The 14,386-nt window shown below is 42.7% G+C and overlaps 1 protein-coding gene across 1 annotated transcript in view; it reads left to right on the forward strand.

Moving 5' to 3' along the window:
• Positions 1-13,757, forward strand: part of LOC133641704 (synaptotagmin-7-like) — a 117,530-nt gene extending 103,773 nt beyond the window's left edge. Inside the window, exons 8-9 of the mRNA XM_062035646.1 lie at positions 13,481-13,680; positions 13,746-13,757. Coding sequence (XP_061891630.1) covers positions 13,481-13,680; positions 13,746-13,757 — 212 coding nt within the window. The remainder of the gene's footprint in view (positions 1-13,480; positions 13,681-13,745) is intronic.
• The last annotated feature ends 629 nt before the right edge of the window (positions 13,758-14,386 follow it).

Here is a 14,386-nt window from a genome sequence, read left to right on the forward strand (position 1 = left end):
TCCAGCGCTGTTGTTTTTAGGTTATAGAGTTTTCATCCAATTAGAATTCAGCTTATGTTGCCATGCTGTACCAAATCTGCCCATCTTCACAATCAACGATGCTGGCGTCCTTGCACTGTAAGTCAACGGACACAAAGTTGTTTGACAGACAGTTGCGATAGCCAATCAGATCACAAGTAAGGCCTTATAGATGGCCTAAGGCAGATATATATTGTGACGTTATGAGCTAGATAACATAAGAACTCCATTACCCAGCATGCCACAGTAGTGAAGGGCATGCGCAGTAGCCCCGTTTAGGTTGAATGTTGTCATGGCTCCCGCGGGATGTTTTTGATGAGCACGTTGTGGAGTAAAATTTAAGAACTCAGTCAACACGCCTCGTCTGCATCTTTTACGATTAGACAAGACAACACATATATTTTCAAGAAGGATATTTAAAGAGAAACTACCTTTTGTGAGATGATGTCTGCCAACCCCGGAAGCTCGAATGGGCTCTACAAATTGTGAGTTCAGGTATTTTATTTCTTTATTTTTTCACGTTTGATATGTTTTTTTGCAATTAAAATTTTGACAGTACCACATAAGATATGTTTTAATTGCTGATGTGCGTTTATTGATTTTTAAATGCGCCAGAAAATAACCCATTTTGTACACCGTTGGTGGTGATTCAATGCCCAGTAGGGCGTAAATTGTTTTCCTGTATAGCATTTCTCCAGCAATAGTCATGTGGTCATTGAGAGGTAGGTAGGTAGGTAGGTCTTTATTGTCATTGCACAAGTACAACGAAACTTTGTTTTCAGCACAAACCCGCTCAAGATTATACAAAACAAACAGTGTACGGGGTTACAGAACAGGAACGCTGATGGGTCGCCACAAGGCGCCCCGTAAAAGATTGGAAAAAGGTAAAACGCTGGGAAAGGATGAGTAAAAAAATACAATCTAGACTGGGCTCCTAAGGGGGCCCAGTCTGGAGTGGGAAAAAACCTCCATAGCAAAGCACATATACATATTACAGCGTACATCTCGAGATATCTAGCAACAGAGGGAAGGGAGTGCGAGGTCATGATGGTAGGCCGCAGCTCTCAGGCGCTGACCATCCATTCATCACCTATGGGATTTGCGTCGAGGGCGTTGGTTTGGGGGGTTGGGGTGTGTATGTGTGGCGTATATTTTTGTGGTTGCATGTGTGTGTGTAAGCCCGTAGTGTGTCTCTGTTCCGCGGCATTGATCTTGTGCAGTCGCTAGTTCAAAGTCAACAACAACAGGTGTGTGTACATGAGAGACAAGAAGAGAGTTTGTTGTGTCTTCGCCGCACTGTCCTTCGGGAGAGTCTCGACGCCAGGGAAACAATCCAAGTTAGAATGTTTTGTATGCGAGTGAAAATAAAATTTGCTTTCCACTCTAAATTGTCTATAACTGGTCCTCAAAACTGCGAGGCAGACAGTCCGATGTGATCCAAAATCACAAGAGTGTCCACAGTTCTTCCCGCATCCTCCAATCATTTGTGGCAGCTTTGGGCTACTTTGAAGACTGCCAGCAACTTCCAATTTGTGGACAAACCAGAGCAACGCTTACTCCAATCAGCAGGTGTCCTGTTGTCATCATTCCCAATAGGACACAGGACATCACTGAAGGCCTAGGTGGGAAACACACAGCCTGTAACATATGTTGTTTTGAAGTGTTTATATTTTACACAAATATAATTATATTGAATAAAAATAACTTGCGGGTCCGAAGAATTTCTCTGGCGTTCGGGCTTGTCTTGTCCACGGGTGCACGCGGGTAGCGCATGCAGGTACAGAAAAGTAGTCCAAGACAAGCAACTAATAAGTTGCAGTCATGTTATTATGATAGAATATGCATTCAATGATAGCTAACGTTAGTAGTTAAACGTATCATTATCTGACAACACAAACAGGCACGTGCACACATAGGGCCCTATGGGTGCTTGAGCCCCTGCCCTTTTTTGCCTCGTCTTAAAAAGTGCCCTCTGCCTGTGTGAGTGTTTTTTTTTTCTTTCTTTAAACAACATTAATAAATTCCTGTCAGGGATGTAAAAAAAAAAAGAAAAAACCTCCACATTTTCTTGTAATACGGGGTTGTTTGAGCCTGCCGCTTCGGCCAGAGAGAGAGAGAGAGAGGGCGAGTGAGTGAGTAAGTGAGAGGAGAGAGAGCCAACTGCGCCCCTGAGCCTGAGACGTGACAGTGGAGCAACTTGAACCTGTGAGTTATGTTACGGTCTAGTCGGCGTCCACTTATTCAGCATCTAATATGGGTAATATTGCAGAAAAACGCTGTATTATTCTATTATTTAATGTGTCAGCTTCTGTTTTTGCCGGACGTCGGAGCACGGCGCATCAATTGAGCACGCCACATCAAGTCCGCACAGAGCAGAGCGGATCGTGCGGGACAGGAAGTAGTGAACAAAATATAAAATAAAACACCGGGTTAATTTTCAAAATAAAATGCACTGTGTTTACGGCGGATCACATTTTTCTCACAGTAGAGTTTTAGTTATAAAGTTTATTGTGACTTTGCTATTACTGTGTGGGTTAACAAAATAATAATAATAATGATAATAATGATAATAATAACAATAATAACAATAATAATAATGATAATAATAATTATTATTATTATTATTAATAATAATAATAATTATAATAATAATTTCAGCATTCTGGGGGTATAAGATGTAGGTTATCTGTTAGGAATATTACCATCTGTATTTAAACTTGATTCATGTTGATTATGCCTGCAGCACAATGCCGAAAAAAGAAAGGATACAGATAAGGAAGGAGAAGGAGCGCCAGGAAGCAGCTAAGGGTAGTAGACCTCTTAATGCATGGCTAAAATGGATGATTTCACTGCATTTCATGGAAGCCCTGAATTTACATTGAGGAGCATATTTGGGTATGGGTGGCCTACAGCCCTCGACTGGCCCCTGGTCCATATTTTTGGCCCTGTATTGCGTTTCAGTTGTTTAGTCTGAGCATTAATTGAAAAAGACCATAAGTTACAACTTGATGGTGTTTTCATCAAGTTAAGGGAAGAAGGACAGATTTTCACAGTGAAGTTTTTTCCATTTGGGTATTTATTTTTGTATTTTTTTCAGAGTTCATGTTGCACTGTTCAATGTTCAATATTAGAGTGCTTATCTTTAACAATAAATAGCCTAATAATAACCCAGTGTTTTGTTGCTTTTCATGTCTTCCAAGCCTATGATAATGTGAATTAACTCATTATGACAATAATTTGTTGACACAAAAGAAATGGCAATCACTTTTACCTACAAAGGACACACAGCTAAGTAGTTAGCTTCCTATTAGCAAATTCAATTTTACATTAATTTCCATATTGTGTAAAGGACCAAAAAAAAATGTCCTGCCCTTTTTTGACTTTGAGCCCCTGCCCCTCTATAATCATGTGCACGTCCCTGAACACAAAGCTAATGGGTGTGTATTACAGTCGTGCTCATAAGTTTACATACCCTGGGAGAATTTATGATTTCTTGGCCATTCTTCAGAGAATATGAATGATAACACAAAAACCTTTCTTCCACTCATGCTTAATGGTTGTGTGAAGCTATTTATTGGCAAACAACTGTGTTTACTCTTTTTAAATCAACATGACAAAAGAAAGTACCCAAATGACCCTGATCAAAAGTTTACATACCCCAGTGACTTTGATCTGATAACATGCACAAAAGTTGACACAAACAGGTTTGAATGGCTAATCAAGGTACCAATCCTCACCTGTGACATGTTTGTTTGTAATTAATGTGTGTGTATAAAAGGTCAGTGAGTTTCTGGGCTTCTGACAGACCATTGCATCTTTCATCCAGTGCTGCACACATGTTTCTGGATTCTAAATCATGGGGAAGGCAAAATAATTGTCAAATTATCTGCGAAAAAAGGTAATTGAACTGCATAAAACAGGAAAGGGGTATACAAAGATATCCAAGGAATTGAGAATGCCAATAAGTAGTGTTCAAACACTAATTAAGAAGTGGAAAATGAGGGATTCAGGTAGACCAGCAAAGATTTCAGCCACCACTGCCAGGAAAATTGTTCGAGATGCAAAGAAAAATCCACAAATAACTTCAGCTGAAACACAGGACTCTCTGAAAAATTGTGGTGTGTCTGTTTCAAGATGCAAAATAAGGAGGCACTTGAAGAAAAATGGGCTGCGTGGTCGAGTCGCCAGAAGAAAGACATTTCTGCGCAAATGTCACCAAGTATCCCGCTTACATTACAGCAAACAGCACAGAGACAAGCCTCAAAACTTCTGGAACAAAGTAATTTGGAGTGATGGCTTTCTTCTCCCAGGGTATGTAAACTTATGAGCACAACTGTACGTACAGGTGTAGTTTACATCATTACGTGCAAAAAGCTGAAAAAGGGCGAGGTATAACGCTTACACTTAAAGGTTATTAAACAGCCCCTTTCAAGCTTTTCTGGAAATTTTGCCCATGATCCACAATCCTTATGTGAGACAAGAACACTTTTTTCTGTGAGTACTAAATCGTGAAAAGACTTTTGCAAGAGGCAGTTAACATGGCAGGTAATGGAAAAGTCATCTATTCTGCCTATGAAGCACTCTAAAATGACTAAAACCGCTCCATTTATATGCTGTGACCTGCATATTAATCAAGCTATTGCGACACTGCTATTGTAGGAGCTAACAACGACAAACTACCTGTCTGGCAGAGTGACACCTTTCCCCTCCCTCCCAATACAATACAATACAATAGGGCAACAACCTGTACAAACTGAGAAACATAACAATCACATTATTTGCAAAGCATTAGCCCAAATGTCATGTTTTGTTTGTGCGCGGCTAGATTGTCTTTGTATGTAGCTGTGATTTAAGCATGATGTGCTCCATGTATCAGAATCACTATCATGACCACTTACTCAATGGACACTTGTCTGTTTGGTCCAGTTCGCCTGTGGCATCTTTTCCAGTTCAAAGTCATCAATCAATCCAATTTTATTTGTGTAGCCCCTTAATCACAAGTGTCTCAAATGGTTGCACAAGCCACAACGACATCCTCGGCTCAGATCCCACATCAGGGCAAGAAAAAAACTCAACCCAATGGGATACAATGAGAAACATTGGGAGGGGGCCGTTTGCTTGTTCTTCTCGTACCTGTGTCAGTTTACTGTGGGTACTCCTTTTTCCCCCCAGTCCAAAAACATGCATGTTAGGTCACTTAGGTACATAGGTCTGAATCAAGCCTGGGCAATTATTTTGTTTCGCTGGCCACGTTGAAAAAAAAGTTGGTGCCTCGGGGCTGGTGTGTTTATGCTTTAAAAATATGCTGTACAATGTGTGTGCCGGGTTCCCTTTTTTTTAGGAACACTAATAAAAAAAACTCACAATAATATCTAATTGAATGCTAAAAACGCTATGACAGGCCACCTCAAAAAAACGGAAAGGAATTACATTTTTTAAATATTTTTACTGAATGTACATGAAACTAAAGAATGTGAGATTTACAATATTAACCAGGAACAATAAAACACTGAATATTGACAGCGTGTGAACATCGCTCCTCTTTTTAACTCATGTTGTTTTAAAGGGGCGGTATAGCTCGGTTGGTAGAGTGGCCGTGCCAGCAACTTGAGGGTTCCAGGTTCGATCCCCGCTTCACTGCCTTTGTGTCCTTGGGCAAGGCACTTTACCCACCTGCTCCCAGTGCCTGGTTTAAATGTAACTTAGATATTGGGTTTCACTATGTAAAGCGCTTTGAGTCACTAGAGAAAAAGCGCTATATAAATATAATTCACTTCACTTCACTTTCACTTCTCGCACCACCTCCTCGATCGACATATGTTACAATTAAGCAAAACGCAACAAACACAGCAAAGTATGAATGCAAAGGGTAAAAAAAACACATACAATCTGATAGTAATATCACTTTTCTGCAAAACTTTGTTGTAAAAACCTGCTTCGGTGAATGTCCCTGACACCCACGTTTCAGGCTCGCTGCCTGGAAACACTCTGTAGAAACAAAGTAACAAATCCCGTCCACAATGCTTGGTGCGTCGTCTGAGCTGCTGTGGCGTAGATTATCGTAATCATTTGTATCTAACGCAAAAGCACAGATTCCAGCTATTGAAATATTTTGTGTATTTCAAGACTTAGGGTAATTTGAAAACAGCATTGCACATCATAATGGCGGCGACAGTTTCGATGTTAAAGGGCTAACAAAAAATATTTAGAAACATCTGTTGAGTTGGATTGACAATCTGAACGGGCCGTAATTTGCCCAGGTCTGGTCTAAATGGTTATTAATCTACAGGGCCCGAAAGAGCGTGTGATTTCCGAATGCATTGTGGGTGCTGGTTAGCCATTTATGCTGGACGTGGGTATGTACTGTACTTGCGGTATTCTGAGAGGGCGCAACAATTGTGATTATCAATCATCAATCAATCGATGTTTATTTATATAGCCCTAAATCACAAGTGTCACAACGACATCCGCGGTTCAGCGCCCACATAAGGGCAAGGAAAAACTCACAACCCAGTGGGACGTCGATGAGAATGACTATGAGAAATCTTGGAGAGGACCGCAAATGTGGGTAACCCCCCCTCTAGGGGAGACCAAGTGCAATGGACGTCGAGTGGGTCTGACATAATGTTGTGAAAGTCCAGTCCATAGTGGATCTAACATAATAGTGAGAGTCCAGTCCATAGTGGATCTAACATAATAGTGAGAGTCCAGTCCATAGTGGATCTAACATAATAGTGAGAGTCCAGTCCATAGTGGGGCCAGCAGGAGACCATCCCAAGCAGAGACGGGTCAGCAGCGCGAGCGGTCCACCCCGGATCCCGACTCTGGACAGCCAGCACTTCATCCATGGCCACCGGACCTGTGCAACTACCCCTCCCCAAGGGAGAGGGGAGCAGAGGAGGGAAGAAAAGAAACATCAGATCAACTGGTCTAAAAAGGGGGTCTATTTAAAGGCTAGAGTATACAAATGAGTTTTAAGATGGGACTTAAATGCTTCTACTGAGGTAGCATCTCTAACTGTTACCGGGAGGGCATTCCATAGTACTGGAGCCTGAATAGAAAACGCTCTATAGCCCGCAGACTTTTTTTGGGCTCTGGGAATCACTAATAAGCCGGAGTTCTTTGAACACAGATTTCTTGCCGGGACATATGGTACTATACAATCGGCAAGGTAGGATGGAGCTAGACCGTGTAGTATTTTATACATAAGTACCGTATTTTCCGCACCATAAGCCGCCCCGTGTTATTAGCCGCACTTTCAATGAATGGCATATTTCAAAACTTTGTTTACCTATTAGCCGCCCCGTGTTATTAGCCGCACCTACGCTGCGCTAAAGGGAATGTCAAAAAAACAGTCAGATAGGTCAGTCAAACTTTAATAATATATTACAAACCAGCGTTCTAACAACTCTATTCACTCCCAAAATGTAATGTGCAAATGTGCAATCACAAAAATAGTAACACTCAAAATAGTACAGAGCAATAGCAACAAAATAGTGCAGAGCAATAGCAACATCAATAACTCAACTTTGCTCGAACGTTAATGTCACACAACACACAAAATAAACATTTAAAGCTCACGTTCTGAAGTTATTACTCATCCACAAATCCCTCGAATTCTTCTTCTTCTTCGGTGTCACCCGGTCTCTTCGCGTAAACGTCTATCAACCACTCGCTCATCTTTTCTTCATCCATCCATCCCTTCCAGTTAGCTTTTATGATGACGCCGGCTGGAAAGTTCTCTTTTGGCAAGGTCTTCCTTTTGAATATCACCAAGGGTGGAAGTTTCTGGCCGTTAACATGGCAAGCTAACGGATATTCACCGTACGTGCTCCCGTTGTATCCACAGTGCGGTTCACAGGAATATCAAATGTCAATGGAACCTTGTACGCGTGTCTCTTAGTAGGAGCCATTTTGTGGTCTTTACAGACACACACAAATGAAATGAAATATCCGCGCGCTTCTTCTTCTACGGGGGCGGGTGCTCACCTTGGCGGTTGCTTACAGTAGAAGAAGAAGCGCTTCCTCTTCTATGGGGGCGGTTGCTTACCGTAGAAGAAGAAGCGCTTCCTCTTCTACGGGGAAAAAAGATGGCGGCTGTTTACCGTAGTTGCGAGACCTAAATTTTATGAAAATAAATATTAATATTAATCCATATATAAAGCGCACCGGGTTATTAGCCGCACTGTCAGCTTTTGAGAACATTTGTGGTTTTTAGGTGCGGCTTATGGTGCGGAAAATACGGTAGTAAAACCTTAAAGTCACATCTTAAGTGAAATAGATCGAACGAAAGAAAAAAATCAAAGAACTGTACTGAAACAACCTAGACCCTGTTCCTTAGGGTCGCCACCTTAAAAAAAAATAAAAAATGCTGAAATTTATCCATAAGAGCACATTTCATAGGCGAGTTTTGAGCAAGCTGCCGAACGTGTCCTGTATCGCAGTCGTCAACATGGTTTTTATACAGGCCAAACATTTTGGAATGCAAAGTCGGTTAAGGCTCACGGACAAAACCAACTTTGGGTATGTGCAAGTCCTTCACATTTTACATCAGAAAGAGAAGCTTGTCGTCCTCTAAGAGGTACAGTATGTCAACAGGACTTGTCACTGTGTGGTGTCACCTGCAGAAATTGGCTTTAAACTAACTATATTTGAAGTCTTTAAAATACACTGTGCATTAATGTGGAAATTATTAAAGTTTTCTCAGATCTATAAATAGAGCTATTGTTTTTTTCCCCCCCAAATACTGTACGTTTTTTGTAACCCGCAGTTTGCTCAGCTTAGCTTAGTTTAACTGGCGCTAACAGCCTACTAAATGCTTCATGTTAAACAGAATGAAACATGCTTTGATTCAACATTACCAGTGTGACAATGCCATAAACACACCAACATGTACCAGGTGATGGCGTTAAAAATGATGTTTGATAGTGTGAAGAATGTATATATATATATATATATATCAGAATCAGAATCAGAATAGTTTTATTGCCATTGTTTGAGAACGGGTTCATATATATATATCCATCCATCCATTTTCTACCGCTTATTCCCTTCAGGGCCGCGGGGGGCGCTGGAGCCTATCTCATATCATCATCGGCATCGCAGTCTCGGAAGACCATTGATTTCCTGTGCCTCGGAGTCAGGTCTTGTCGCAGCGTCTCCTGTGGCTGTGTAGGCCAATTCGTGAGAGACATTCCCGGCCACAGATGTCACATATCCAGACCGGTCCCATAGATGTTGCCGGTGTCGCAGAGCCCTGTTTCTTTCTCTTTTTCCTCTTTGCCTCATGGTGTTGGGCCAGGGTGGTTTCTGACTTGAGCAGTCCGCTGCGGAGTGCCTGCTGCCACTGAAGGCGGTCCTGGGCTGTATCTTCCCAGCTGTTGGGGCTGATGTCAAAAGACTTGAGGCCTTGTTTGCAGACGTCCTTGTAACGCAGCTGGGGACGGCCAATCTGCCTCTTGCCAGTTGTGAGTTCAGCATAGAGGATGTCCTTTGGGATTCGCCCATCGTCCATCCGCCGGACATGGCCCAGCCAGCGGAGACGTCGCTGCCTCAGTAGGGAGCACATGCTGGGAAGCTGTGCTCTTTCCAGGACTGATTGATTTGTGATCCTGTTCCTCCAGGTGAAGCCCAGTAGACGCCTAAGGCAGCGAAGATGAAAGATGTTTAGCCGCCGCTCTTGGTGGGAGTATAGGGTCCAGGTTTCACTGCCGTACAGTAGAGTGCTGGTGACACAGGCTCTGTACACCTGCACCTTAGTGCGGATAGTGAGCTTGCTGTTTTCCCATACTCTCGCTGTAAGCTTCCCAAAAGTTGAGGCAGCTTTTCCGATGCGGCCACTGAGTTCGGCATCGAGTGACAGGTTGTCGGTGATGGTGGAACCGAGGTAGGTGAAGGTGTTTACGACTTCCAGGGTGTAGTTGTTGATGGTGATAGAGGTGGGTGGTTCAGTTCCCTGTCCCATCGTTTTGGTTTTGCTCAGACTGATGGTCAGGCTGAAGTCCTGACAGGCTTTGGTGAACTGGTCCATTAGGGTTTGCAGGTGCTCCTGGGAGTGTGCTACCACTACTGTGTCGTCAGCAAACAGCATGTCCCGGATGACGAGTGGCCTGACCTTTGTTTTGGCTTTCAGACGGGCAAGGTTGAATAGTTTACCGTCTGTCCTTGTGTGAAGGTAGACTCCTTCAGTTGCTGTACCAAATGCTTGGCGCAGGAGGAGGGAAAAGAAGATCCCAAATAAGGTGGGCGCCAGCACGCATCCCTGCTTGACACCACAGCAGATTTTGAAGGGGTCTGATGTGGACCCATCGAACTGGATGGTGCCATGCATGTCGGTGTGGAAGGACTGGAGGATGCAAAGGAGTTTGGGGGGACAGCCTATTCGTTCAACCAGCTGAAAGAGGCCACTCCTGCTCACAAGGTCGAAAGCTTTCGTAAGGTCAATAAATGCCATGTATAGTGGTTTTCTCTGCTCTCTACACTTCTCCTGCAGCTGTCTCAGAGAGAAAATCATGTCAGTAGTAGACCTACCAGCTCTGAACCATGCCTGAGATTCTGGGTATATTTTCTCAGCGAGAACCTGGAGTCTATTCAGTGCAACTCTGGCAAAGAGTTTGCCGGTAGTGCTGAGTAGAGATATACCACGGTAGTTGTTACAATCACTCCTGTCTCCCTTATTCTTGTACAGGGTTATGATGGTAGCATCCCTCATGTCCTGTGGGACAGCACCTTCACTCCAGCACAGACAGAGGAGCTTGTGAAGTTGGTCGAGGAGAGCAGGCTTTCCACACTTGAGGATTTCAGCTGCGATTCCGTCACTGCCAGGTGATTTACCGCATGCTAGGCTGTCAATCGCTTTGCTTAGCTCCTCAGTTGTTGGTTCCATGTCCAGTTCTTCCATTACGGGTTGATACTCAACATGGCAGAGGGCTGCATCGGAGACAGTGTTGTCGCTGGCGTAGAGTTTGGAGTAGTGTTCTACCCAGCGGTCGAGTTGTTTAGAGCGGTCAGTGAGGATTTCTCCCAGTGCCGATTTCAGCGGAGCAGTTGTGTGGTGTAATGGTCCAAGGGCCTTTTTGATGCCGTCGTACATGCCTTTGATGTTACCGGAGTCAGCGGCTGATTGGATGTTGCTGCAAAGCTGTAGCCAGTAGCTGTTAGCACAGCGACGGGAGGCATTCTGCAGTTTCTTTTTTGATGCCCTGAGAGCATGTAGGGTATTGTCACTCGACGTGCATTTGTAGTTGGTAAGGGCGATGCGCTTTTCTTCCAGTATCGGTGCCAATACAGATGCGTTGGCTTCGAACCAGTCATTGGACCTTCGCAATCTTTTGCCAAAAACCGTTAGGGCCGTGGTGTGGATGGTGTCTCGTAAGCTTTCCCAGTACTGCTGGGCAGAGCTGCACTGGGGTAGTTGGTGGAGGGATTCCTCTAAGGCACGGTTGAAGGAAGCAGTTTTAGTTGGAGCGGCTGCTTTGCTGCAATCCACACGGGGGGGTCCTTTAGGTTTGGCTCTGTAGATAATTTTTGTCTGCAGTTTGACTTTACAGCAGACGAGGGAATGATCGGTGTCACAGTCTGCACTGTGAAAGGTACGGGTTTGGAGGACACTTCTGAGTTCAGAGCGCCGTGTTATGATCAGGTCCAACTGGTGCCAGTGGCCAGATCTTGGGTGTCTCCAGGAGACTTTGTGGACCGGGGTTTGGACTGAAAGTATGAGTTAGTGATGCAGAGATTGTGAAATGTGCAGAACTCAAGGAGACGCTGCCCATTCTCGTTCATTCTACCAATGCCCCGGTAACCCAAGCAAGATGGCCAGGAGTTATGATCTGAGCCAACTCTTGCGTTAAACTCACCAAGCAAGTAGAGCTGATCTTGTTTGGGGATGTTTCTCACAGTCGCCTCAAACTCATCATAGAATTTGTCCTTTATTTCGTGGGAGGAGCTAAGTGTTGGTGCATACACACTCACCAGGTGGACAGGTCCCATGGTGGTGTTAAGGCAGAGGGTTAAAATTCTCTCTGATCCACCTGTAGGTAGTACTATTGCTCCTAGTAGAGTGTTCTTGACTGCAAAGCCAACTCCGTATTCTCTGGTTTCACCCGGAGGCTTCCCCTGCCAGAAGAAGGTGTATTCTGTTTCTCTCAGTGAGCCTGATGAGAGGAGTCGGGTTTCCTGAAGGGTACAGATGTCTATTCGTCGCTTCAGTTATTAAAGTTTTCTCACATCTATAAATAGAGCTATTGTTCCCCCCCCCCCCAAATACTGTAAATTTTTTGTAACCCGCAGTTTGCTCAGCTTAGCTTAGTTTAACTGGTGCTAACAGCCTACTAAATGCTTCATGTTAAACAGAATGAAACATGCTTTGATTCAACATTACCAGTGTGACAATGCCATAAACACACCAACATGTACCAGGTGATGGCGTTAAAAATGATGTTTGATAGTGTGAAGAATGTATATATATATATATCCATCCATCCATTTTCTACCGCTTATTCCCTTCGGGGTCGCTGGGGGCACTGGAGCCTATCCCATATATATATATATATATATATATATATATATATATATATATATATATATATACATATATATATATATATATATATATATATATATATATATATATATATATATATATATATATATATATATATATATATATATATATATATATATATATATATATATATATATGCAAGAGTTATTTCTTTCTATTCATAGTCATATTTGAAAACAGCTAGTGTTTTTCCATTTGTTCTCTTTCTATTTGTCCGCAAGTAAATTGTGTGTGTTACCTTGAAGACTTGGAATGTAGGACTAGGAGTACTCCCTTATATCTTATCTGCAGTAGAACAATGAGGCAGTGCTCCTTCCCTGAAAGGTGGGGGCTTTCTTTCTGTGTAAGAAGGAAGCTCTTCCGTATAAGTGTTAGAGCAACTTAGGAAGCCGGTATGAATGTATTAGTCTAGGTTGTTCTCCTGAAATTTCAGTAAAACTTGATGATATTCCTATTCTGTCCTGGTGATCCTTCTTACTCAGATTTTATGTCATCCAAAAGAACTTGGGATTGACCAGTAACTTAGATTCCCTTGGAGGAAGAACTGGTCCGACGCAACAATAGTCTCGCGGCTGCAATCCAAGATATTCATAGTCTCTTTATTAGCTCACTAACCCAAACATTTAGTTTCATAAATGCTTGCTCATTTACACTGAATGTTTCCTTGCCGATGGGATAAGTTGACCTTGCATTCAAATGGTGAATGTATCCCCCCCGTCACCTTCCCTTTTCATCAGCGATGGAGGGTAATTGAAAAACTGCCCCTCAACCCTCAAGAATGACCTTCCATTGTCTTATTTGTTTTAGTATTTTCTGTACACTGTTATGCTTCTTCTATTCTATCTTGTCTTATTGCTCTTGATCATTGCTCTCACGCAACCTTCGGTATGTACATTGCAGATCCCTACGTGAAGGTGTGGCTGATGCACAAAGACAGGCGTGTAGAAAAGAAAAAGACAGTCACGATGAAGCGCTGTCTCAATCCCGTCTTCAATGAGTCCTTCCCCTTCGATGTGCCCGCCCATGTGCTGAGGGAAACCACCATCATCATCACTGTCATGGACAAGGACAGACTCAGTCGCAACGATGTTATTGGCAAGGTAAGTGAAAAAAGCTTTGTTGTTGTTGCCCTTTGCAGGTGTTGCCACTTACAAGTCCTCTTCAGGTGTTCACCTGAGGGTAGATCAGTGCTTCTCCAATTATTTTCAGGTACAACTCTCGAAGAAGAAAACACACCCCCCCTCCCCACTCTCCGCCGTTAATATATGCTTGTGTATAAAATTGTTATAAGTACACCTCTGCACGACATGTTATCCTTATTAAAGACAACTTAAAAGAAAGGAATACATATAGTACAACTTAAAACAAAGAATAACTTTATTAACATTGTTTTTCAGAGCATCAATTTGCCTGAAATTAAAAAAAATTAATTACAAAACCCAAAACCAGTGAAGTTGGCATGTTGTGTAATTCGTAAATAAAAACAGAATACAATGATTTGCAAATCCCTTTCAACTTTTATTCAATCGAATAGACTGCAAAGACAAGATACAACTGGACAAAGAGCTTAAGTGGCGCTGGTGCAATGTTATTTAGGATTCGATGGGCCATTTGTATTGATGCTAATCTTTGAATGTTAGCAAAATTTAACAATCTATATTTTTGGAGAACTAAACAGTAGAGATGTCCGATAATGGCTTTTTTGCCGATATCCGATACTCCGGTACTGTCCAACTCTTAATAACCGATTCCGATATCAACCGATATGATTGGAAAAAATAATTTAATTTCATCCAGGAGAGCTCG

This window comes from Entelurus aequoreus, linkage group LG24 (genome assembly GCF_033978785.1).
Source record: "Entelurus aequoreus isolate RoL-2023_Sb linkage group LG24, RoL_Eaeq_v1.1, whole genome shotgun sequence".
NCBI lineage: Eukaryota > Metazoa > Chordata > Actinopteri > Syngnathiformes > Syngnathidae > Entelurus > Entelurus aequoreus.